At 46.7% G+C, this 26659-nt stretch overlaps 1 protein-coding gene across 4 annotated transcripts in view; it reads left to right on the plus strand.

The window, feature by feature from the left end:
* The window catches only part of tns1b (tensin 1b), a 181868-nt gene that overhangs the window by 114403 nt on the left and 40806 nt on the right, over window positions 1-26659 (plus strand). For all 4 annotated transcript variants that reach the window (XM_084478512.1, XM_084478514.1, XM_084478513.1 and 1 more), the window contains 12 exons: window positions 6886-6935; window positions 12423-12594; window positions 13344-13394; window positions 13588-13710; window positions 15117-15181; window positions 16473-16556; window positions 17198-17310; window positions 17835-17895; window positions 19623-19698; window positions 25257-25386; window positions 25568-25633; window positions 26060-26182. In XM_084478512.1, the coding sequence (XP_084334638.1) occupies window positions 6886-6935; window positions 12423-12594; window positions 13344-13394; window positions 13588-13710; window positions 15117-15181; window positions 16473-16556; window positions 17198-17310; window positions 17835-17895; window positions 19623-19698; window positions 25257-25386; window positions 25568-25633; window positions 26060-26182 (1114 nt within the window). The remainder of the gene's footprint in view (window positions 1-6885; window positions 6936-12422; window positions 12595-13343; window positions 13395-13587; window positions 13711-15116; window positions 15182-16472; window positions 16557-17197; window positions 17311-17834; window positions 17896-19622; window positions 19699-25256; window positions 25387-25567; window positions 25634-26059; window positions 26183-26659) is intronic.

The raw sequence follows: 26659 nt of genomic DNA on the forward strand, positions 1-26659 counted from the left end.
ATAAGAGGACTGGTTGTACTTCTCGGCCCATGTTAGCGCTCTGCGGCTAACTAGAAGCTTGGTGCTTGAGGCGGCGTGTGAGTTGGAGGTCTGTTACGCTGCAGCTCTGTGTTACCGCTGCAGCTCTGGGTCACCGCTGTAGCTCTGGGTCACCGCTGTAGCTCTGGGTCACCTCTGGGTCACCGCTGTAGCTCTGGGTCACCTCTGTAGCTCTGGGTCACCGCTGTAGCTCTGGGTCACCTCTGGGTCACCTCTGGGTCACCGCTGTAGCTCTGGGTCACCTCTGGGTCACCGCTGTAGCTCTGGGTCACCTCTGGGTCACCGCTATAGCTCTGGGTCACCGCTGCAGCTCTGGGTCACCGCTGCAGCTCTAGGTCACCGCTGCAGCTCTGGGTCACCGCTGCAGCTCTGGGTCACCTCTGGGTCACCGCTGCAGCTCTGGGTCACCTCTGGGTCACCGCTGTAGCTATGGGTCACCGCTGCAGCTCTGGGTCACCTCTGCAGCTCTGGGTCACCGCTGCAGCTCTGGGTCACCGCTGTAGCTCTGGGTCACCGCTGTAGCTCTGGGTCACCTCTGGGTCACCGCTGCAGCTCTGGGTCACCGCTGTAGCTCTGGGTCACCGCTGCAGCTCTGGGTCACCGCTGTAGCTCTGGGTCACCTCTGGGTCACCGCTGCAGCTCTGGGTCACCTCTGGGTCACCGCTGTAGCTCTGTGTTACCGCTGCAGCTCTGGGTCACCTCTGGGTCACCGCTGGGTCACCGCTGCAGCTCTGGGTCACCTCTGGGTCACCGCTGCAGCTGGTGGATAGTGGAGGCTGATATTAGAGTTCAGACCATTAATCATCAGTGAGTTAACCATGAGCGCCCCTCACAGAGGTAGTGACACACATGGATGTAGTTAAAAGTGCACGTGTGCACAGGCGTGCGCATGTATGTACACACACACACACACACACACACACACACACACACACACAGACAAACACACTCTAAGACACACACACATACACACTTGTGTTGATGTTCAGACACAAAACACACACACACACACACACACACATTCCCACACACTCACTGACAGACAAGAATGCACGCACACTAGGACACAGGCGTGTGTGCTCATACACAAACACACAAGCACACACGCAGACACACACACACACACATACACACATGGATAAAACAGCTCTGGTTGGATCATTTCCTGTTTTTCTTTCCTCTGAATCCTGCTTGGTGGTGGCCATGTTTGGGTTGGTAATAATGGGCCAGACCATAATAATCTCAGGCTAGACCAGTCGCTGGTTCCTGAGCGCCGGGCCAGAGAGGAGAGAGTGTGTCACCAGCAGCTGTGTGTGACGCAGCTCCTCTACCCTACCTCTACCTCCCCTAACCTACCTCTACCTCCTCTACCTCCCCTAACCTACCTCTACCTCCTCTACCTCCTCTACCCTACCTCTACCTCCTCTACCTCCTCTACCCTACCTCTACCTCCTCTACCTCCCCTAACCTACCTCTACCTCCCCTAACCTACCTCTACCTCCTCTACCTCCCCTAACCTACCTCTACCTCCTCTACCTCCTCTACCCTACCTCTACCTCCTCTACCTCCTCTACCCTACCTCTACCTCCTCTACCTCCTCTACCCTACCTCTACCTCCTCTACCTCCTCTACCCTACCTCTACCTCCTCTACCCTACCTCTACCTCCTCTACCTCCTCTACCCTACCTCTACCTCCTCTACCTCCTCTACCCTACCTCTACCTCCTCTACCTCCTCTACCCTACCTCTACCTCCCCTAACCTACCTCTACCTCCTCTACCTCCTCTACCTCCTCTACCCTACCTCTACCTCCTCTACCCTACCTCTACCTCCTCTACCTCCTCTACCCTACCTCTACCTCCTCTACCCTACCTCTACCTCCTCTACCTCCTCTACCCTACCTCTACCTCCTCTACCTCCTCTACCTCCTCTACCTCCTCTACCTCCTCTACCTCCTCTACCCTACCTCTACCTCCTCTACCCTACCTCTACCTCCTCTACCTCCTCTACCTCCTCTACCTCCTCTACCCCCTCTAGTGTCAGGCCTCACCCCTCTAGTGTCAGGCCTCACCCCTCTAGTGTCAGGCCTCACCCCTCTAGTGTCAGGCCTCACCCCTCTAGTGTCAGGCCTCACCCCTCTAGTGTCAGGCCTCACCCCTCTAGTGTCAGTGCCCCTTTGTATGTTTGTGCGCAAGTGTGTGTGTGTGTGCGTGTGTGTGTGTGTGTGTGTGTGTGTGTGTGTGTGTGTGTGTGTCTTTGAACGCCTGATTTTCTCTTATGGTGGAACAAATCAAAAACACTACCCACTGTACCCAATGTTTCCTCTGTGTGTGTGTGTGTGTGTGTGTGTGTGTGTGTGTGTGTGTGTGTGTGTGTGTGTGTGTGGTGTCTGGGTGCATGTCCACATGGCTGCACATGTGTGATCTTCAGTCACGATGCACGGCTCAGGGCTCCTGAGAAGACCCCCCTCTGTGTGTGTCTGTGTGTGTCTGTGTGTGTCCGTGTGTGTCTGTGTGCGTCTGACCCAGTGTGTGAACATCTCTTCGACTGTCTTCGCCTGTGTGCGTGCTCAAGATCATGTGAGTGTGTGTTGGTGTACACCTGCATGTGTGTGTGAGATCATCTGTGTTAGCACGGTTGAATTGGTACAATCACATGCAGCTACGTGGTTGTACGAACACGCAGTGGTGTGTGTGTGTGTGTATGTGTGTGTGTGTGTGTGTGTGTGTGTGTGTGTGTGTGTATGTATGTATGTATGTATGTATGTATGTATGTATGTATGTATGTATGTGTGTGTGTGTGTGTGTGTGTGTGTGTGTGTGTGTGTGTGTGTGTGTGTGTGTGTGTGTGTGTGTGATGAGCCTCAGCACCCCAGAGCATCCAGGAGCTCAGTCTCATGACCGACTCGCTCCTCCACCTCCTCCACCTCCTCCACCTCCTCCCACTCCTCCTCCTCCTCCATCTCCTCCACTGGGTAGGGGGTCCTGGTGGGTAGGGGGTCCTGGTGGCTAGGGGGTCCTGGTGGGTAGGGGGTCCTGGTGGTGGCTAGGGGGTCCTGGTGGTGGCTAGGGGGTCCTGGTGGGTAGGGGGTCCTAGGGTACTAGGGGGTCTGTAGAGTAGGTACTAGGGGGTCTGTAGAGTAGGTACTAGGGGGTCTGTAGAGTAGGTACATCTGCTTTAGAGGATGTAGAATGTCCCCTTGTGAACATAACATTATTAACTATTGATTTGGCTGCTGAACATTGGAAGCATGCGATCCACGTGGCAGCAGAACATTCCCAGTGCTGCCGATCGGGTTTCTAAACAACAACTGGACGGTGGAGTCCTCTGAGACTTAGTTGTTGATTGTGCATCCATGAATGAAGCTTTGTTTTAGTTTTTCTTGTTCGATTTAATTTGATCAAAGATGTTTTGGAGGATTTTGGCTCTTGGAGTCAAATCCAATCAAAATTCAAATTAGACATAGGAATGCTACCCTGAGTTTCCTGATATTACCGTCTTGGTCCCAAACTTGGTTTTATTTATTCGATGCCAGTCCCAGTATAACATAGTATAACAGTATAACAGTATAACAGTATAACATAGCAGCACACTACAAGACAGTGGTGTGTTACACCCTGGACCAAAGAGAGATGGAGCCGCAGTCATCTGACTTCTCTCATAGCGGTGGGAACACACAGGAGGAACAGCCCGGGGCCAACGAGAGAGAGAGAGCGACTGAGACCAGGGCGTAGAGGGAAGGACAAAGACCTTCAAATAGAGAGAGAGAGAGAGAGACAACATCAAGTCACAAACACGTCTGACAGACGGAGGGGGAGCTGACCGTTTCTATCATTTTATTTCCTTTTCAATCTTTTCTGTTCTTCCTCTGGTGGGAGTGTGGACCCGTCGGAGGCAGCTGCCCAAAATAGACCCCTCTCTCCCTCCCTCCCTCTCTCCCTCCCTCCCTCCCTGCCTCCCTGCCTCCCTCACCTCCCCTCCTCCTCCCTCCTCCCACTGCTTCCTCCTCCCCTCGTCCTGCTGCTGTCAGGGAGCGGAGGCAGAGGTCCCACACTGGACTTCTTCTTCTCACGGGAGTGGCAGCACGGAGAGAGAGAGAGAGAGAGAGAGAGAGAGAGAGAGAGAGGGCGCTATGAACCAGGGAGGCTCTCTGAGGAGGAGCCTCTCCTCGCTGAGGGGTGCGTGGCGCTGGAGTGCCGGCTACCTGTTGAGGAAGGTAGGAGTGGGAGCGGAGCTGAGGGGGGACCTGGGGGGTCAGGGGGAGCATGCATTGATTCAACGGTCGCCTTGGAAACCGTCTGATGGCTTCTGCAACTTCTTCTTCTTTTCTCACGAATCCTCCAAACCTGTTCTCTCTCTCTTCTCTTATTGTTCCTTTGTGAAACTTTTCCCTCCTTTTTTTACCCGCTCTCCTGCTCTCGCTCTCTGCTCTGCAGGCGAGTACCCTCCCCCACGTCTCTTGCCCTCTCTCTCTCTCTCTCTCTCTCTCGCCCTCTCTCTCTCCCTCTCTCTCTCTCTCTCTCTCTCTCTCTCTCTCTCTCTCTCTCTCTCTCTCTCTCTCTCTCTCTCTCTCTCTCGGGGCCTGCCCCGTAAATGTCCGACTGCTCAGATGGTTTCCATCAAGAAAACAGGCTTGGAGGTCCCCCCCCTCGCACTCCCCCCCCCCCCCCCCCCCCCCACACACACACCCCTCTCTCTCTCCCTTATCCTCACCCCTGTTTCCCACCTTCTACTAACCCCGTCCTCCCTCTCTCTTCCTCCTCCGCCCCCCGCCCTCGTCCTGGTCTCCTTTCTGTCTCTCTCTCTTCTCTGCGAGCAGCGAACATGAAGGGGAAGTTGTTTGTGATCCGGGCCGGCCAGCAGCAGGGTGCTACGTCCTTAGCACGGTTAAACCACTTTGACTGATTAGTGGCAGTGTGAGCCAACAACATGCTCAGCACGCATCACGCAGCTCACCAGAGAGACTCCTTCATCACCGTATAGAAGTGGTTCCACAGCATCACTAGAATACCGCTGGGACACCATCAATGGAGAGGGAACACGTTTTCCCAGGGAAAACCTCTTTGTTTTTGTTTGTTTTGTAGCTGATTGGAACTCGGTCATGATGTTTGTTTTTTACTGACCCAGATGGGAGCGGTTACATGTGAATATTGTGGCTCATAAAACGCTGTGTACACCACTTTGGACTAATTACAAGTGGAAAGCTGGATTTGCAGCGCTCTCTGTCCTCGTCTCCGTAGCCCTCTAAACTAGCACAGCTCTGTAATTAACACATGATGCTGCTTTGTTTCGGCTGTTGCTGCGCTGCCTGTGCGGTGTGTGTGTGTGTGTGTGTGTGTGTGTGCGTTAACAAGTACCAGGGGTCAAAGAGTCGTGCTTTCTTTGTAAACAGAACCAATGTCAGTGTTTTAATTAGAGCTAGAAATGAGCTTGTCCTGGTTTCCTCTTCAAGAATGGTAATACAGCATTGTTCGTCCTTCTCCACCCCTCTGTCTCTCTCTCTCTCCCCCTCTACCCCTCCTTCCCTTGTTCTCTCTCTGTTCTCCAACTCTCTCCCTTTTACCCCCTTCCGTTCTCTCTCTCTCTCTCTCTCTCTCTCTCTCTCTCTCTCTTGTCCTGTCTCTCTCCGTCTCCCCCCTCTCTCCCCCTCTCTCTCCCTCTCCCATACGTCTCTGTGGACCTGAGGCTGTGCCCAGCCGATGGCCGTCAGCAGCAGCATGTTGAAGTGTTTATGTTGAGCTGCAGACTCCAGCAGAGGGATTCATTGAGTTGCTTTAGTAGGGGCCAAAGGCTCCTGGGAACCTTTTGGTTGGTCAGGGGAGGGAGAGCCATTTTTAACATTGAACATATAAGATAGGTTAGAAACAGGATGATGTTGATGAAGCTGGGCCCTCACACACAACAGCTAGTGTCGCTCCTGTAGCCCTGACAAGGTGCTTGATTCCTTTAAATACATTGGAATCAGTTGCTTTCCAAACCAGTAAACATTGGTGACTCATGGGCTGAGAAAGCCTACTTAACAATTGGATTAAGTGATGGTAGGGTTTAGGAATACTGTTTGTGTGTGGGGGGTGTCTGCGAGGTGTGTGTATGTGTGTGCCTGTGTGTGTTAATAGTTTAGATTGTGAAGTCTTAGACCACATTAAAACATGCATGCTTATGTGTGTACAAGGCATAACGCTGTCCTCACAGTGTGCAAGCCCACCGGCTTGTGTGATGTAATGGATGGTGATGGATCACAGCCCAGTCTCCTCTCTGCGCTCATGTGACCCCCGTCTCCCTCCACCCCCCTCCTCTCAGTTCATTTAGAAGGAGAGAGAGAGAGAGAGAGAGGGAGAGAGAGAGAGAGCACCTGAGGGGAGTTCTGGTAGTTTCTGGCCTCGCTATCGTCACTCCTTGTGACTCGTGGTTATTCCCTCCGTCTCGCTGCAGCAATGAAGTGTGGCTCTATTGTGGTTAAATTGTGTTGCTTGGACACAGTTCATACGAGGTGTGAGAACACACATGGTTGTGTTTCATTAAAAGGAGAAAACCAATATGTGGGGGAATGGTTGCGTGTGGTGATTTCTTCCCATTTTGTCCCAGGAATATAAAATCCTGAACAAATCAGCTCTAAGCTGGATCTGAACCGTAACTAGGAACCAGCACTGTATGATTGAAATACACAGGTGTTCCTATTGTTCCAACCACACACCGACGCTGATATTGCACGGTGAAACTCAATAATAACAAGAATCTCTCATGTTTTTCACTCCGTGAGCGGTTGAATATTTGGACAGAATTTCCACGCGTTGCAGAAGGTCAGCCACAGTTTACTGACCAGTTTTATGTTCTGCTTTTCTTCCAGGGCTCCACAAAGTCCTCCAAGAGCATGGAGTCACGACGCAGACCCTCCAGGTAAGACCAGAGAACCGGTTCCTAAGATCACCGCAGAACGCCTTGTCCCAGTCCAGCCCCTCTTCTCTTCTTATATATCTCTATCTCTACTTACAACCTTATACACACATCACACAGCGACAGCCTTGTTTACCACACATGGCAACAGCAGCTCGTCAAGAAAAGTTAGGGTTAAGTGTCTCGCTCAGGGACACCCCGACACTAGGAGGAGCCAGGGATCAAACTAGCAACTTTCCGGTTACAAGTCAACTCGTCTTCTTTGATATCCTCTTCTCTCCTCTTTCCACTCCTTCCCTATTCCATCTGTTCCTTTCTTGTCCTTCCATCTCCTCTCCACATTTTTACTGAAGCTCATCATTTTGCAAATGTATCCCTCCCTTTTCCTTCTCCTCTCGACTCCTTCTCTCTGCTCTCCTCTCCTCCCCTGTCCTCCCCTCTCTTCTGCTCTCCTGAGAATCATTTTTTATTGTATTTTTCACCGCTCAAGGTTACTAGTTACAGTCAACTATGGAGATTCCACAGAAAGAGAAACAGCTTTAAACAAAGAGAGGCGAGTTTCCATGTTCAGTACAGGGTGGCAAAACGCTAATGTTTTCTGATGACTGCAAGCTGCTCATAAAAGGTTTCTTGTAGTTCACCAGATGCAATTTGTTGCTCTATTTAAAGAAGCCACCGCCCGCCCCCCTCCCCCTCCCCCTCAGTGGATGAGAGAGCAAAAGAAGGAAATAAAAGGGTTAAAAAAGACGACGTCACAGAAATGTTCTTTCATTTTCCCCCATTTCTATATTCAGGCTGAGGGGGCGTGTTACGGGGCTTCTACATGGTAAAGTTATGAGGCAATATGAGATCTGTGTATGAACCAAACGCCCTGGAGTCACACTGCACTTTGCAGGAGAAATGGTCGTCTTTTACACATCCCCCCAGTCCCCCGTCCCCCCGTCCCAAATGGAAGCCGAGTTAAAAAAAGACGCTGCTCTTTGCTGGACCTCTTAAGATACCTCATAGGCTCAGGTTATGCATTATTAAGGTTTTATTACCCGCTCAGACCAAGGCGAAGAGTTGAAGCAATCACCCGCTAGCTACCACACATGGATCCCAGTTTAATGAGTCAATATAACTCATATGCAGGCAATGTTTATAATGGGGGTCATGGACCATCATTTACATTTGTGGGCACTTTCCAAAAGGAGTAAAATGTCAGACCTCTCATTTAACTGAGGCTGTATGAAGTTCACTCAGTTTTCAACGGGTTTTCTTCACAACCAGGCCGGAATAGATCATACTAAATAAGAGATGTTGTGCTTGTGCACCATGGTGAAATACCCATTCCCCTTTCATTATAAAATATCCAGAATGAATGGATATTTTTGACGCATGATGAGCCAAGAGTGCCGAACATATCCATGTGTAAATCAAATAAATATAAAGTACCCAGCGTTAACACCCACGCTCTCCTTCTCTTTTAGAGAAAGTCTTTCACCAAATAAACAGGGGGGGAAGGCGCAGGGGAACACAACCACAAAATAGTCCTTACTCAACAAAGAAGAACGCAAATGCGATAGACAATATGGCAATATGGGAATGTGACGATTGAGAATGGAGCCAGATCTTGACCCGATATATAAATATATATGAAACACCTGGCAACACACACTCTGGAACTCCCAATCCCTGGGATTAATCCTATTTTGTAAGAAAATACACATACAGTCATTGTTGTACGACTGAACAGCGATCAGTGGAGAGCTACAGTGTTGGTGCTCGTCCAGATGCACTCCCCAACATGCGACCCCTGGCCCAGACTGAAATTGAGCGTGAGGAGATAAGGGTGTGGGGGGGGGGGGGGGGGGGGGGAGGCAATCTCTCTATCTCTCTGGCTGATTAGAAGCAGGTTGGCCCTGCTCGCTGGCCGGCGCCTGGATCAGCACCAAACCACAGGCACCATAGAGGAAGAGCCCTGCCCAGGTGGACGGTATAGAGAAAGAGGAAGACAAAGGATACCACACCATACCCTTTCTTTTTGACCTGGGTCCTCTGCACTCTGGGTTGGTCACCCGTGCACACGGTCACACAACCCAAGCTGTTCAGTTATTTAACATGGTGAGAGGTACAACCATTGCTCAGTACACAGCGTTCAAACTGGAGCGAACGCTCCACTGTCAGTGGAATAGTATTACTGCTGAAGGAGATGGATCCACAGGCAGATCCAAAAACCAATAACCCAATGCATGCATTTATCGATCATCCTCGGCATCAAATAAAACCCAAAGTCGAAACGAGACACCCCAGCATCAGAGACGATTCAAACATACCAATTCATCATGGGAAGAACACGCTCAACGCTCTGCAATAAGCCGACCTCCTTTGGTGTAAGTGGGAGAGCGAGTGATGTATCAATTCATGAATGAATAAGCGTGCTTTGAATGGGCCCAGATGTGCGGGATAGCACGGGCTATGTGTATAGTGGAGCATGTGGGAGTCCTGGGGCCAGACATATGAGCAATCTTCTCAGGACCTCCACTCAGTTGACACATGTGGGAAAAATGTTCTCGTCTGGGGGACTTTTTCTATTGGTTTATAGTTCCCCTTCTCCACCCTCTCCTCCTGTTCTCTGCGTTCCTCCTCTCGGTGGGAGAGGTGCAGGCTTTAGACGGCTGTTGCTTTCTATTTGTGTGTGTTTTCACGCTGATAAGCGCTGTGTAGAAAGATTTACAGCCTCCACAGATTGGGTTTTAGTATACAATGTCAATTTTTCAGTCTAGCAGTTTCTATCGCTCTAGTCTGTACTTTTCTCCCTCTCTTTCGCTCTCTCTCTCTCTCTCTGTATCTCTCTCTCTCTCTGTATTTCTTCTTCTGATTCTCTTTTCTCTCTCTCCGTCTCTCTTGAGCACCTGCTCGTCTTTGTCCCAGTGTGTGTAAAAAAAAGCTGACAAACTAAATAGGGTAAAAAACATCTCCATCTCCTCCATCTCCTCCACCTCCTCCACCTCCTCCTCCTCCACCTCCTCCTCCTCCTCCTCCACCTCCTGTGTTTTCTGAAGGTTTTGGACTGTCGAGTCGTGGATGACTTACATTTTCCATCAGCCGTTGTGCGTTGTGTTTGGTCTGGTACTTACTCACGGGGCAGAATGTCTGGGATATTTGGATAATCCCGTTTATTTACGAACTGAATCAACACCCCGCGGTCCGTGTCCCCTCTCCCCCCCATCTCCACGGCTCCCAGCCAAACAGTGCGTTGGAAGCAGGGTGGCTAAGACCTTTTGATTAATCATACGCGTTTGGTGATGTCATACGCTCACGGGAAATGCCATGGGGAGACTGCAGTGCTACGCTCGGAGGACCGGCGGGGGCCCCGGGGGCCCCAGCGGGGCCCGCTGCCCCGCTCCATGTTTGGACATGCGCTGGCTGGCGGTGCTCAGGAGAAGAGGCGATGTGTTTATAAGACTGAACCTGAATGTAACTGAAGGTCTTCAGTGGTGTTTGGTGTAGGAGGGCCAAGCCAATCGCTCAAGTGGCTTGGGACGATGGCGGTGTCGCTCAATGTATCTGTTTTACTGCGAGATTGTTTGAACCGTAAGCAGGTTTTATATCCTCTAAACTCCTGAACTGTATCAGCGAATACACAAGTATTCAGTGGAGGCTTTTATCGACTGTGAGTTAGGCCTCATTTTTATGGGCTGAGGCATTTTGCTTTGGGATGCAAACAGGTTGAAGGCGGACATTAGGTTTCTAACCCTTTATCTAACTACTTAACTAACTAACTACTCGCCAACAACTTAGTTGGCGTATGCATGGTTGAAGACAAAGTCACAAATGACATGACAAAGACCTGTGAGCAGCCTCCCTCATCGCCTTAACTAAACCAAGTCACTCCGATCGAATGATATCGAACCACGTCCAATGGCATGATGAGTAACGTGCAATAGCTAGAGAACATACATCTGTGATTCATGTCTGAAGAGGTTGGGCTCTGGTTGGGAGTACAGCACACAGCCTCAAAGTATGATGCATAATACTCCTGTAAGTCAATATGTGTGGACGTAAATATGTCTTCCCTCTGAATCTGGATGGAAGTTGTGTGTGGTTGTCCCAGCATATGAACTGACCTGAACTGAACCTATTTCTAAACATACACAAACTGGAAGCTTAATAATAACACAGCTTACCAAATGTGTAAATACCAATCAGAATGTATGCTCCATGGTTGGGTCTTTGATTTAGCTTTTTGGAACTTTCTTCTCAAATAAGAGCAACACAAGTATCTGTCTAGTTAACTGTCCCATGACATTTCTTGGATGTTAACTGAAAGGAACAAAATGGATACATAATAAAAGGTATAAATTGAATTATCATCCATTTCTTTACAACCGTGTTCAAGCTTGTGTCTTGTGACAATATCATGGATGCTCACATGTATAGGTTAGGGGGGGCAAACTGAAACCATGTGTTTGTTGTTATTGTGAATCTAAATACAATGAAAAGGATGACACTGTTTGAAGTCAAGCATTCTATAACATCAAAAGTATATATATAACATCAAAAGATGTTAGGATGAAAGAGGAAATGGAGCAGATGCAGTCTTTGTCTCTGTTTGGTTGAGTTTTGCGGCACCTTTCACTTCAATACAATGGTAGTGAAATAAAGGATTAATATGATAAAGGATTAATATAATAAAGGCTTATTCAGAAAACCGAGGACACACGAGCAACAAGATAAAAAATTTAAAATAAATAATTTTCCAATCTCTGTCTAGTGACGGTCTCTCGGGAAGCCACACCAAGTTACTTTAAGGAAAGAGTTAAATACACAGTTTAAGATTAAGGTAAACTGATTAACTGCAAATGCAGACAGCCATGGTGGCCGCTGAGGGAACTCTGCTTTGTGCTCTGTGTTGAAACGATTTGCGCTTGGTCAATTGTTTCCCGGCGGAATATTGCTTTAGATGTCTATTCTATAGCAGTAGTGCTACCAATGTTATACCACTAATGCAGTAGTCTCACTATCAATGTTGTTCTACCAACGTTGTAGGAATTCAAAATGTAAACCATGTTCACCATGATGTAGCCAGCGGCCCTCTAGCGACCCCGCTTTGATTCTGAACATGTCGTTCCCTCTCTCTTTCTACCCACTTTCTTGTCAAGCCCATACAATATATATATATATATACATTTTACCTAATTCAATAACATCATTCATAGAAGATGAGCACTGTTTACATTTGCGCTTGGCCCAGTTGTTTACAGCACTTGCTTTTTTTCTATTTCCTCTGATCCAGAACATTCTTTGATTGTTATTTGGATAAAAGGGTCTCCCAAAAGACTAGCTTTGAATTTCAAGATAAGATAATAATCCTAAATTCATGTCCCGATTGGGAAATCTGGGAACGCAATGTACCAACATTCACCATGAACTATTGGCTATATCTAAGTGATATTCTAACCTGTTGACTAAAGGTGTTGAGCCTCCTCTCGCTCCTCTGGTGCCCAGGACGGTGAGCCTCATGCAGGCCCTGGACGAGAACTACGAGGTGGACCTGGTCTACATCACGGAGCGGATCATCTCCGTCTCCTTCCCCAGCTCGGTGGAGGAGCAGAGCTACGGAGCCAACCTGCGTGAGGTGGCCACCATGCTGCGCTCCAAACACGGACAACACTACCTGGTACGGCCCGGGGCCCGGGCCCTGCTCCAGGGTATCCTGGAGGCGGTGTTGTGCAAGTTCACACTTCACGTGAACAAGTTCAAAGTTCAGTTCATACAAAAGAAAATTAATCAATTCATGTTCATAGTTCATCAATTCAGTTTTGAACTAGTTCATGTTCAGTTCATGAACAGTTATTTTAGAAACCGAGGAAAAACTGTGGGAGTGAATATTATGTGCTTATCTTTTAAAATTAATCCTCTCCATTATCAGCTGCCCATCACTACCATCTAAAATTGTTGTGGATATTATTTGTACACCTGTTTCACTCATCACAACTAAGGCAGTAACTCTATTTAATAATCATGTCATCTGGACCTAAGTATCAATTCAGAATGTCACAAAATCTGAACTAGTTCAAGTTCAAGTTCTTTAGTTAGAAATATGTTACGTTCAGTTCAAAGTTCATAGAAAAATGAACTTGTTCAATGAACTAGTTATTTTGAACTAGTTCATGCACAACACTGCCTGGAGGGTTATGGGGACTCTGATGCAAACCTAGCCTAGGAGGCTGCATGGTTTGTTGGCCACAGCACATCTGAATCATAGAACTGTACGATTTAAGACCCATCTGAATGTTTTTTTTCTTACGGTACACGAGAAATGGCAATGATGTCTGACTCAGTCACACGATACTTTCTACAATACTTTCTTTGATACAAATTGCACATCAGAGATTCATAAATGACTGCTTTTCTTATCTATTCCAGCTCTTCAACCTCAGTGACAAACGTTACGACATTAACCAGCTCAACCCAAAGGTAGGAGATTCTACTCTGCTCTACTCACGGCTCTACTCCATCTACTAGACTCTCCTCTGACCAGCATTTGTATGATATTTAACTCAATGTAACTTTTTGGCCCTAATTCTCTCTCTCTCTCTCTCTCTCTCTCTCTCTCTCTCTCTCTCTCTCTCTCTCTCTCTCTCTCTCTCTCTCTATGTCTCTCATCCAGGTCCTGGACTTTGGCTGGCCAGACCACCACGCCCCAGCACTGGACAAGATCTGCAGCATCTGCAAGGCCATGGACACATGGCTGAGCGCAGACAGACACAACGTGGTGGTCGTACACAACAAGGTACACATACCAACACAGGAAGCCAATACTAGTTACAAGATACAAGAACAAGATACCAGGGATAGATAGACCAGCACAATATATGCTTTGTGACTGCTGTTTGGGTTTGTGTGCTGCTTATGATCAGGTGTGTTTGCAGCCAATAGAGGGCGCTCTTTGGCTCTATCAGGGCTCCCCCAACCCCATCCCACAGAGTACTGCTGTGTGTGTGTGTGTGTGTGTGTGTGTGTGTGTGTGTGTGTGTGTGTGTGTGTGTGTGTGTGTTTGAGTGTGGCCACACTGTTTGTAAATGTAATCCTCCTGAAACATTTGTCATAGTGCACTGCTGTTTGCAGGGATTAAGTGTGTGTGTTTGTATGTTTGTGTCTGAGTCTGTGTGTGTGTATGTGTGTGTGTGAGTGAATGAGAGAGAGTATGTTTTAACTAGCTCTGGGTTTGTTTTGTTTAAAGTTGCGATGAAGGTAAGATTTAGAAAAACGGTGATTAACGGAAAAAACAAGCCCAGCCTAAGCCACTCTAGAGACGTAATCAGGATGTTTCACTCTCCCAGTCCTAGAAACAACTGCCCAGCCAACAGGAAAACAAAAGGTCAAAGGCCAAAGTCCAGCACATAGTGTTAACTTATGATGTTCCTTTAGGCAGAGTTTTGTGGGTCCATGTGCTCAAAACCTCACACACCTGGCAACCCACCGCCTCCGACCAAATCATCGAATGCATTTCCAATCTCACCAACGTCTTTTCCACTCTCCTTGCGTTGTGTAGGGTCGCTTCTCTGCAGCCCATGAATTAAACATACGTGGGTCCACCTTTAACCCTTTTCACCGGGAAAAAAGTAGTTCCCATAAGGAAGGGTGTAAACATGGCAGTTGCCATGACGACCGGGCTTGTTGTTTTCCTTGCAGGGTTGCGTAACGCGGGCCGATGAGAACATCACTGGAGTGGGCGGGTCGGAGGAGGTGGTGGTGGTGGTGTCTATGACGGTTGCTAAGGAAGTCATTTGGTGTTGGATTTACACATCATCAACCAAGCGCTCCCCCAGTGGACAACATACTGGTGTTTAGAATGTGGAACGTGGAACAGACTTAGTAACCATTTAACCCTTTAGGAAGACTTAACCCTTTGCCTGGTTGGGGAATGCTTTGGTGTTATTTGCAGATTGGTTGCTCAGTGCATCCATTTGCTTGTGTCAAAAAGTGGAAGTCTCCAGTATAAACCCACCAAACCCACCAAAAAAACACGATGGCAGAATCGTTTGCCCTAAAGCCATGTTCATCTTTATAATAATCAAAGCTACAGAATATTATTCATGGTCTTCAGATGATAATCCTTTTGGGAGCAATATTGACATTGCAACAGACAGCCGATGATTGACTGATGGATTGGTTGATTGATTTGTTTGTTTCCAGGGCAACCGAGGCAGGACCGGGGTGGTGGTGGCAGCATACATGCACTACAGCAACATATCGGCCAGGTACAGCTCCACCACCACACAAACAGAGGCAAGGTCAGCCCACCCTACAGCCTGCTGTGTGGGGTGGACTGTTTGTGTCAGGCACTTGATTTAGTTTGTCGTTTTTCAATTTTTTTATGTTTTCACAAACAAAAGAAAGGAAGAGAGACAGCCAACAACAGAAAAACACCCATTGTTAGTCACAGAAGACAAAACAAAGTATAGTTTGGCAAAACAAATCTCCCAGAAAATCAATCCAATGCAAAGAACCCAGCGATGCTCCTACATAATATAAAGTTAGATATACAGTATATTAATATATATAACCTCAGTCTGGTGAGGATCCAGTGGTCTGAGAGAGGTAGAGAACATTACAGTCTGCTCCACCTCTATGAGCTCCATCAAAGCAGCTTATTGAAACATGGAGCAACCAATGATAACAATCATATTAGTTATCTTTATTTGTAGTATATAGCACCATTTTAAACAGATGTTACAAAATGCTTAACAGGGCAAATACAATAACAAACCATGGTCAAGGACAAAGTAATCAAGCATTGGAAAAATAAACACAGGATTTATATTATTACCACTTTTCCAATTGACAGTGAAAACATATTGCGTTATATCACCCAGCTTCCCATCATTAAGAGTTGTTGACTCACATGCCAGATGATAAGTGAATTATGTTGCATAACGCACAACATAGTTCAGAGGGAATCTAGTCTATTTAAAAATGGGGGGAAACTTCAGTCCCATGGGTACACCTCATCGTCCCTCGAAGAATGTGCACTCCACTCCCAAGAGATGTCCGTTCTGCTGCATGCCTTGTATGGCTGTCATTGGATTGAACCTTCTTTTGTGGGATTCAAAACATTGTGGCCTTCCAGTGAAAACATTAGCACCAGCAATCCTGTGAGACGTCCCTGAGATCCTCTTTAGAAAGCTGTAAATGAAGGAAATTAAATTGTTTTTTCACTCTCAAACTTCAACACAATGATTTTTTAAACACTATCAAAATGTGTTTGTGTGCAATTCATTCTAACATTCCTTTACAACTGACTTGTAAAGGATAAACGTCTCTTAAACTAACCAATACTATTGGTAATATTGGAGAAAATATCCCATATAAATACTATTTCTATGGGATCTTTTCTCCCTCAGTGCTATTTTATAGGTCCCTTGGTGCCACGGCTCCTCCACTCTTCAGCCATGCTTGTATATTTACATTATGAAGTGAATGGGGGAGCTAGTCAGAGTCTCTTATCCTAATCTATCTTATCCTAATCTATCTCTATATGTTGTATGGCAGTGCGGACCAAGCTCTGGACCGCTTTGCTATGAAGAGGTTCTATGAAGATAAAGTACTTCCTGTCGGCCAGCCGTCACAGAAAAGGTCGGTCTTATCCCACTTCCTGTTCCAGAGGGATTTACGGTCTTAATGCTAAAGTGAACTGCTAATGCTACTCTGAATCCAGATTGGTGACATTTAAAGGCTAGAATAAAAGAATAATTGTGGGGATCAGAGAAGTGTACATGAGTGTACACTTAAAATGGAGGCATATAGGATGAATGTCAGTTCTTTGATTCACTTAAACCATAAACATATATATATATAAAGTGTGTCTATCTAGTGTGGCCTTTAACCTTAGACATGACAAGAGATGGTGACAATACAAAACCACAAAACATTACAACACAAAACAACATGAAACAAAGCATAACACTCCACGAAACAAACAACAACACATCCCAAACCACAAAGCTAAAGGAACCAGAGATTCTACCGCCTATCTAGACGTGATATGATATTTAACTTTTTGTGTGTGTGTGTGTGTGTGTGGGTATGTGTTTGTGCGTTTGTGTGTGCGGTTGTTGTGATGGTGCGTCCTTGTGTGTGTGTGTGTGTGTGTGTGTGTGTGTGTGCGTGGTGTGTGTGTGGTGTGTGTGTGTGGTGTGTGTGTGTGTGTGGTGTGTGTGTGTGTGTGTGTGTGTGTGTGTGTGTGCGTACGTGCGTGCGTGCGTGTGTGTGTGCAGGTATGTGCAGTACTTCAGTGGCCTGCTCTCGGGTAACATCAAGATCAACAACAAGCCGCTGTTCCTCCACCACGTCATCATGCACGGCATCCCCAACTTTGAGTCGCAAGGAGGTACACACACACACACACACACACTCACATTTAAATGTTTTTATTTGGATCCACATTTACAAGGGGGAAGGGGGAAAAAAGATCCAAACATTTTGGGCAGAAATACTGATAATGTGACAGGTTCATCAAGCTACAAGCCTCTGCAAGGCCTACATGATAAATGAAGTGATTAAACACCGATCACTTAAGGACAAACAAAACATCTTTGCCTCCAGATTATCATGCTACCTATGGTGGCTGATACAGAGCAGAATCTTCCTTCTTTAGTAATCCCCCCAACCGCAGTCCTCTACACACACACACACACACACACACACACACAACCCTAACCCTAACCCTAACACCTAATGGACTCCACAGAGTCTCAGTGTACTCAACATACAATAAGCATCCGTCCACATGTTATATGTATGTATCATAACATATCACATGTTATATGTATGTATCATAACATATCACATGTTATATGTATGTATCATAACATATCAAAGGTGAAACACTTCCACTTCTCTACGCTTTTCCAGGTTGTCGCCCTTTCCTCAAAATATACCAGGCCATGCAACCCGTCTACACATCTGGAATATAGTAAGTCTCTCACACACACACACACACACACACACACACACACACACACACACACACATACACGCACACACACACACACACACACACACACACACACACACATGCACACACCTGCACACACACACCTCCAGATTTTAATGAGATTTCGGGGAAAGCGAGCCTCTAATAGCTCCATAATAAAACCCTCGGCTCCCCCTTTATAGTCGTCCTCCAACCTCGCCTGTGGGCTAAATATATACATAAATCATGACTCTTTCCAGTTGGTACGATGATCTCGCCACATATTATTGTGTTTAGTTAGCCTCCCACACCACCGCTCTCGTTTCCCGCCCTCCAAGCCGTTGCCGTGGGGATGCTGGTATTGGATACCGGTGAGCAATGGAACCGGCAGACAGGCATCTCTGTGGACACCCTGTGGTCTCTAGGACCCCCACCTCTAGGCTCTATGAGCAGACAGGAAACAACGGATTGTTCTGGCGTTGGGAGGGTGTTTTTAAGGGTGAGGAGGTTAGGGGGAGGGGGGGCTGTGTTTTCCGTCTTTCCCTTCTAGTATTTCCTCTTAGGGACAATAACGGAAGGGAAAGGAACGCATATTGCCTGGTTTTTAACTCCCTTTATTTTGTCTGCTTACTCTCTATACCATGATGTAGGCTAGGCTATCTCACTAGCTAGCTTTACTTAGATCTTAGTCTGTGTGTTTGGTGACCCCCCCCATCCCACTTCACATCCTTGTCCATGATTGTCTTTTATCTGTTCTCACTACTGATAACTCCTGAACTGCATATCATTTCCACTCATTTCTACCGCTCGTCGCTCCATCAATCACAACAATCCACAACCTATATCCCCCAAGGCCCCTGAATCACTCTCTGTTCACAGACGGCAGAACCTCTTAAGGGCGTTCCCTTTAATCACATTCTCTCATCCTCGCTGGCTCTCTCACATGCCTCCTATTACCGGCCCTTACCGCGCTTTGATCGCTGGCTCTCGGCTGGACGATCTTCCAGACACTAATTCCCCCGACATTACCGTCTGAACACGAAGCACCGACCGCAAGCTGCAGACTGTCCAGCTACCTCCAGCCAATTGCCACCCAAGTCTGAGAGGCTTACTGGTTAACATGCTGCTGGCCTGCTGAGCGTGTGCAGTCTGTGACTTATCATGCGTCGCAAAACAATATCTGTCACGCGCAAGGGCCATGTCGTGCGTTTTCACATGAGGAAACAAGACAGAATAAAGTGAGTGGTCCCTCGTTGCTCTTCATTTGGAAACAAAGGACCTGGAGTGGAAAACATTTTCACTGTTTACTGACTCAAAATGTATATGGGGGCAAATCTGCAAAATGTACATTTAGATAAAAATAGATAGACTCCCATTCTCTTTTAAAAATGCTTGCCGGTGTGTTAGATTTCCTGCCAAATCATACCAAGCTGGTCTAAAAGGGCAAACAAAATATCCCTGATGATACAGTATCTACAATGGAAACATTACAATATGTATTGTAGTGGATGGTAGTCGTGAGTGTAGTTAGGACACCACAGTTTCATGGCAAGGGGGTCAGCTGAAAACTTCTGGGTTGGATCCCCAATGTCCACAACTTAACCTGTAGGCCTCCTACCGGCAAGACCCCCCAACGCCCCGATGCTCCTTCACGAAATGCTCCTGAATTCACTGAAGCGCTCCATGTGGTGGACGCTGGGCCCCTAACCGTCCTGTTCCCTCTGCAGCAACGTTCAAGGGGACAGCCAGACCAGCATCTGCATCACTATAGAGCCAGGCCTGCTTCTCAAGGGAGACATACTGGTAAGCTCCCCCTGCACCCCACACACTGGGCCCCAGTGGCTGGTATCTCTCTCTGTGTGCTCAAACACTGGGCCCAGTGGCTGGTATCTCTCTCTGTGTGCTCACACACTGGGCCCAGTGGCTGGTATCTCTCTCTGTGTGCTCACACACTGGGCCCCAGTGGCTGGTATCTCTCTCTGTGTGCTCACACACTGGGCCCCAGTGGCTGGTATCTCTCTCTGTGTGCTCACACACTGGGCCCCAGTGGCTGGTATCTCTCTCTGTGTGCTCACACACTGGGCCCCAGTGGCTGGTATCTCTCTCTGTGTGCTCACACACTGGGCCCAGTGGCTGGTATCTCTCTCTGTGTGCTCACACACTGGGCCCAGTGGCTGGTATCTCTCTCTGTGTGCTCACACAACGGTGTTCGACCGACCTGGACGTTGAGGAGCACTATGCATTTTGAACAATGAGTGACATTGATTTCTTCATTTTAGGAACATGCTCTGTAACTGTGGAGTGTAAATGTTACAGTGTTTGAAACAAGTTGTACCAGAAATTGTGTATCTTTTCCTATATTTCCCCATTGCTGTAAAAGGAAATTAAAGGCAGTTATACTTCCTTAAAGCTATGTTTACTATATTCAAATATATTTTTAAATATATTTTTTAAATATTTTGTATTATAGCATTATAGCAACTGAATGCTACGTAGCATTGCCTGTCTGCAGGTGTATGATACGGTATGTTTATTAGCAATGAGGGAATCATTTTTACTCACTGTATTTGGGGCCCCGGCGGCTATATGATTATTATTCTGTGTATGTTTATAGTTTCCATTGCAGGATAAATGTGCTCGTAAAAGCATAGCGAGAAGACTGTTGGCATGCCTCCTTGCTTTAACAAGTCTCATTATCACACTTTATGTTTGCTGTAAAATATCAATAATTTTGTCGTAAAATACAATGCTGAAATTTTGCAGCTGAGATTCCTTCCTCTTACAGGAACCTACGGGATCCACACAAGGCGTCCATCAAAGCTAAAAGATAAGAATAGACATTAGCTCACAGACGGTCTGAACGCATCGTCTTAAAATGGGTTAAGCGCTGCTGCATTGCACCGCAAAAAGGACAAAATAACGTGACTTTCCAAATCTGTGAAGAACGAACATTTTTACCGAGATAGTTCAAGGAGAAAATGGCATACATTTAGCAAAGGCTTCTGCTGACGCTCTGTAACTGGGCCTCTAACACCGGAGTGGGGCATGGGGACAGGCTCACTGGAGCCCAGCTGCAGCACTATGTTTAGGGGCCAGAGCCCGGAGCGGACTGGAGCCAGAAATCAGATCCCTGTTTTTCATCTAATGGAGGCTAATGGGGTAGCTTTTATCACGATTAATATTCAGCACGTACGTAAACTCTGATCTCTGCCCCCCAGCCCCCCAAGTGCTAAACTGTGAGATACCACATGTGTTTTCCTCCACATGAGAAACCGTGGAATTAGATCATCTTTTTATATATCTCGACTTGATTGTTAAATTAATGTTTATCTTTGCATACCTCACATTACATGGGCTGGGTTTGGGTGTTTTCGACTGGTGTTTTGTTAGTTTGTTAGTGAGCTACTGTAATATTTATAGTGTGCACATAGTTTAAGGTAAGGTAAGGGTCAGCTCCTTGTTTGTCTTTCAAGATGTTTCTTGAGTTTAAAACCAATACTTTTCACGTGGTTCATTAAATAAGTGGAAGGTTTAGGGGGCTTGTTGGCCATTTTGAAGGCCAAGGCGTCGGCCGTTCTGTTTTCCTAGCTCTATATCTGTCCTTAAGAACTGTCAGACTGCCGTTGCGTAATCCAAAGAGCGAGCTCTCTGTGGGAGGTAGGGCATTTTCCAGAAAGCCACCAGAAAGCCCCAGGGGATATTTGACTTATCCATGCTCCGTTCTGCAGCCCTGGGCTTGTTTGTTTGGATTCTGCAGACTTCCATCGTTCGCCTCATCCCTTTTTTAACCCTTTGTATGAGAAGCACATGGTGAACTGATAATTATGCAGAAATAAAAAGAAAACACATTTCATCGTAGACATTTATTCCCTTTATGCAATCTTGGCTGTCGTTCTCATATACTCTGAACCTCCTTTAAAGAGTGCTTCGTAATTAAGGAAATTAAATAACAAACACATCAGGTATACATTTTGACCTCTGAGGTGCATGAGATTCATAGGTATGTAAATATCTTCCTGTTACCTCCAACAGGAAGTATCATGTTATTTCAGCTTTAATGTAAATCCCTTTGGCTGATAAGATAAGCATATAAGAATTGATTTGTAGTGTACTTTTAATTGGGATAAAAGGTAAGTAAATACTCCATGAGACCTAGTAGCATTCATACAAGGGTCTCTCTCTGGGTGGGTGCACGGTAGGGACCCCACTGAGGGGTCCCCTCAGTGGGGTCCCTACCGAGGGGACCCCTCGGTAGGGACCACACTTCTATAGAAAACGAGATGCCTTAAAGGCTTTCCCTAACGGCGGTGCGCTGTTAAGGCTACTGAAGACTTGCTCTTCAGAGTTGTGTGGTATTCTTACACACCTGTTCAACCTGAGCTTGCGCCTACAGAAGGTCCCAAGGCTGTGGAAAACATCTTGCCTAGTACCTGTCCCAAAGAAGACCCATCCCACAAACCACAATGATTACAGACCAGTAGCTCTCACTTCACATATCATGAAGACATTTGAGAGACTTGTCCTCTCCTCCCTCTGCACTAGTGTGTCTACGCAAATGGACCCTTTACAGTTTGCATATCAGCCTAACATTAGTGTTGATGATGCCCTCATTTACATGCTGCAGAGGGCATACACACATCTGGACACCCCTGATGCATCTTTAAGGATAACATTCTTTGACTTCTCATCTGCCTTTAATACCATCCAGCCACGTCTGCTAGGGGAGAAGATGGAGATGATGAAGGTGGATCCATTACTGGTACTGTGGTGTTTGGACTACCTTTATCTCAGACCACAGTATGTGCGCCTACAGAACAATATTTCATGCACCATCCTCAGCAGCACAGGGGCTCCACAAGGAACTGTTCTGGCTCCATTCCTGTTCACCATCTACACAGCGGATTACAAATACAACACTAAAAGCTGCTTCTTGCAAAAATATTCAGACGACACAGCTGTTGTTGGCCTCATTAAAGGGGGAAATGAGGAGGAGTACAGAGACACCATAGACAATTTTGTGGAGTGGAGTACACACAATAATCTCCATCTCAACACCACAAAGACAAAGGAGATAGTTGTGGATTTCAGGAGGGGAAGGAGGAGGACTCAACCAACACCAATCAGCATCGGGGGCACTATGGTGGAGATGGTCGCCAACCACAGGTACCTTGGTGTGCAGCTCGACAGTGAGCTGGACTGGAAAAGTCATATGGAAGCGGTGTACAAGAAGGGACAAAGTCGACTCTTTTTCTTGAGGAGACTAAGGTCATTTAACATCTGCCAACCCCTACTGTGCACTGTCTACCACACAGTGGTGGCCAGTGCTCTGTTTTTTGCTGTGGCATGTTGGGGAGAAGGCGCCTGCACAGCGGACAAAAAGAGACTGGACAAGCTGATCAGGAAGGCCAGCTCAGTGGTCGGGGCTGAGCAGCTAAAGGTCCAGCAGGTGGCAGAGGCCAGAATCCTCAACAAACTGGCCTCAATAATGTCTAACCCCACTCACCCACTCCACGCCCTGAAGGTGATCAAGAACAGCACCTTCAGCCAGAGACTAATTGCACCAATATGCAAAACGGAGCGGTACAGGAAGTCCTGTATACCAGCTGCCATACGGTTTTACAATGCACAAAATTAACTTTGCACCTTATAGTATTTAGTATTTATTATTGTAGTATTTAAGTATTTTAGCATATGAGGGAATGTGTGTTTGTTATGTCTGTCCACGCTGTTGTGACACTGTAATTTCCTGTAAAGGATTATTAAAGGATCTATCTATCTATCTATCTATCTATCTAATAAAGGAGGAAAGGACGTTTTGATGGCCAGAGGTTCCTCTGTGTGCTCTACGTGGGATTGTTCGTATCGCTAGGATGGAGTTCAGTTGAGCCGCATTCCAGATGTGACGTTACACTTGAGGATGTTGTCGAGAAGACCGTCCTTTGTGCGTACGTGAATCAAAAATAAAAAGTCACGTGAATGAGACAGGTTTTTTTTCGAGGTTAGGGTTAGCTTCAAGACCGTGTTGTGTGTTAGGGTTAGGGTTAGTGTGTGTGTATAGGGTTAGGGTTAGCTTCAAGACCGTGTTGTGTGTTAGGGTTAGGGTTAGTGTGTGTGTATAGGGTTAGGGTTAGCTTCAAGACTGTGTTGTGTGTTAGGGTTAGGGTTAGTGTGTGTGTATAGGGTTAGGGTTAGCTTCAAGACCGTGTTGTGTGTTAGGGTTAGGGTTAGTGTGTGTGTATAGGGTTAGGGTTAGCTTCAAGACCGTGTTGTGTGTTAGGGTTAGGGTTAGTGTGTGTGTATAGGGTTAGGGTTAGCTTCAAGACCGTGTTGTGTGTTAGGGTTAGGGTTAGTGTGTGTGTATAGGGTTAGGGTTAGCTTCAAGACCGTGTTGTGTGTTAGGGTTAGGGTTAGGGTTAGTGTGTATAGGGTTAGGGTTAGCTTCAAGACCGTGTTGTGTGTTAGGGTTAGGGTTAGTGTGTGTGTATAGGGTTAGGGTTAGCTTCAAGACCGTGTTGTGTGTTAGGGTTAGGGTTAGGGTTAGTGTGTATAGGGTTAGGGTTAGCTTCAAGACCGTGTTGTGTGTTAGGGTTAGGGTTAGGGTTAGTGTGTGTGTATAGGGTTAGGGTTAGCTTCAAGACCGTGTTGTGTGTTAGGGTTAGGGTTAGGGTTAGGGTTAGTGTGTATAGGGTTAGGGTTAGCTTCAAGACTGTGTTGTGTGTTAGGGTTAGGGTTAGGGTTAGTGTGTATAGGGTTAGGGTTAGCTTCAAGACTGTGTTGTGTGTTAGGGTTAGGGTTAGTGTGTGTGTATAGGGTTAGGGTTAGCTTCAAGACCGTGTTGTGTGTTAGGGTTAGGGTTAGTGTGTGTGTATAGGGTTAGGGTTAGCTTCAAGACCGTGTTGTGTGTTAGGGTTAGGGTTAGTGTGTGTGTATAGGGTTAGGGTTAGCTTCAAGACTGTGTTGTGTGTTAGGGTTAGGGTTAGGGTTAGTGTGTATAGGGTTAGGGTTAGCTTCAAGACTGTGTTGTGTGTTAGGGTTAGGGTTAGTGTGTGTGTATAGGGTTAGGGTTAGCTTCAAGACCGTGTTGTGTGTTAGGGTTAGGGTTAGGGTTAGCTTCAAGACCATGTTGTGTGTGTTAGTGTGTGTGTATTAGCTTTCTTCCCCGATGTAACGGACCGATGTCTATAGCGTTCACTGTAGATGGAAACGTACTCAGACATATTACATTACTGTAGGGAGTGGGTGGGGGTCACGGCGACTTGCTCAAGGATTCCCACAGGTCAAGCTGCGGACATTGGGGCAACAAAACCATAACCTTTGTACCAGGACACATGTTCTGAAGCCTCTGTTCCCCCCCCCTGCAGCTGAAGTGCTACCACAAGAGGTACCGCAGCCCGTCCCGCGACGTGGTGTTCAGGGTTCAGTTCCACACCTGCGCCGTCCATGACCTGGGCATCGTGTTCGGGAAGGACGAGCTGGACGAGACCTTCAAAGGTGGGCAGCCTGGTGTCTGTGTGGAGTCCGTCGGTGGCCATCATCACCTCAGGGGCTTGGCTCTGACCACCACCACTGGTGGCTCTGATGCAAGGCTCATTTATTGCAGAATGTTTTTGAGAGTTGGCAAAAGGGTTCATATTGTCGGGATGTTAACGTCTTTTCCCTTTCCCGCTTGCAGATGACAGGTTCCCAGAATATGGAAAAGTGGAGTTTGTCTTCTCGTTTGGGCCAGAAAAGATCCATGGTGAGAAGAAGTCTTATATAGTCTTATATATGATTGTTTCCTGTTCTCCCTCCTTCCTTAAAAGTTTAGTTTTTATTAAATTTGTATTTTATTGTCTATTGAAAATCCTGATATTTGTTGTTCTCCTTAATTTATTATTCGTCCACCCACCTACTGTATATCTATCTATCTTTCTATCTATCTGTCTATTTGACAGTCTTTCTGTTGGTCCGTTCGTCTTTTTGTCTAAAAGCAGTTGTGTGAGATAGAGCGGAAGTGAGTCAGCTCCTTTACAAAACTCACAAAAAACGAATTCTAGGATACGTCATATATTTATAATATTATATTTAAAGATACTTACACATTAAAGCAGTGAAACAGGGCAGTATGTCGTGGTTTAAATCCAAAAGATATTTACTTTTTCTTCTGTGCCTTTCTGTTATGCAGGTCAAGGTATGGATCGCCTGGAGAATGGCCCCAGCGTCTCCGTGGACTACAATACCCAGGATCCTCTGATCCGCTGGGACTCCTACGAAAACTTTAATCAGCACTGTGAGGACAACGCAGAGGGTGAGTTTAATCGGCCTAAATGCTGTGTCACCGCACACATTAACAACCTCATACAAAAACACAGTCACTCATGTGCACAAACACACACACAGACACACACACACACACACACACACAGACACGCATAGCGTGTAATCCTAATGACCTTTTGAACAGCTCTGTTTGTGTCTTCTTCATGGGCCGTGGTTTAGTGCGCTGCGTCTGTGACCCTGGGCAGATTCAATCAGCCGAGCTTTCACACTCTCAAAACATCCTAATCCTGCAGGCGCTCAGGGTCAAACCAAGTTCACAGCGCCACCGTGTAGCTGCCCAAACATAACCTAAGGATAGTCCAGGAATTGGATTTGGGTTTTAAAGACAATTTGGCTCAAAATATATTGTTTTTCTAATGAATATATCTACAAAAAATAAAGAATACAGAGGTTATATAATCAGTTTTAGGTATTCTGTGTGTAGTTTTTACATGCCATATGATTT

This window comes from Micromesistius poutassou (genome assembly GCF_964030765.1).
Source record: "Micromesistius poutassou genome assembly, chromosome: 14".
Taxonomy (NCBI): Eukaryota; Metazoa; Chordata; class Actinopteri; order Gadiformes; family Gadidae; genus Micromesistius; species Micromesistius poutassou.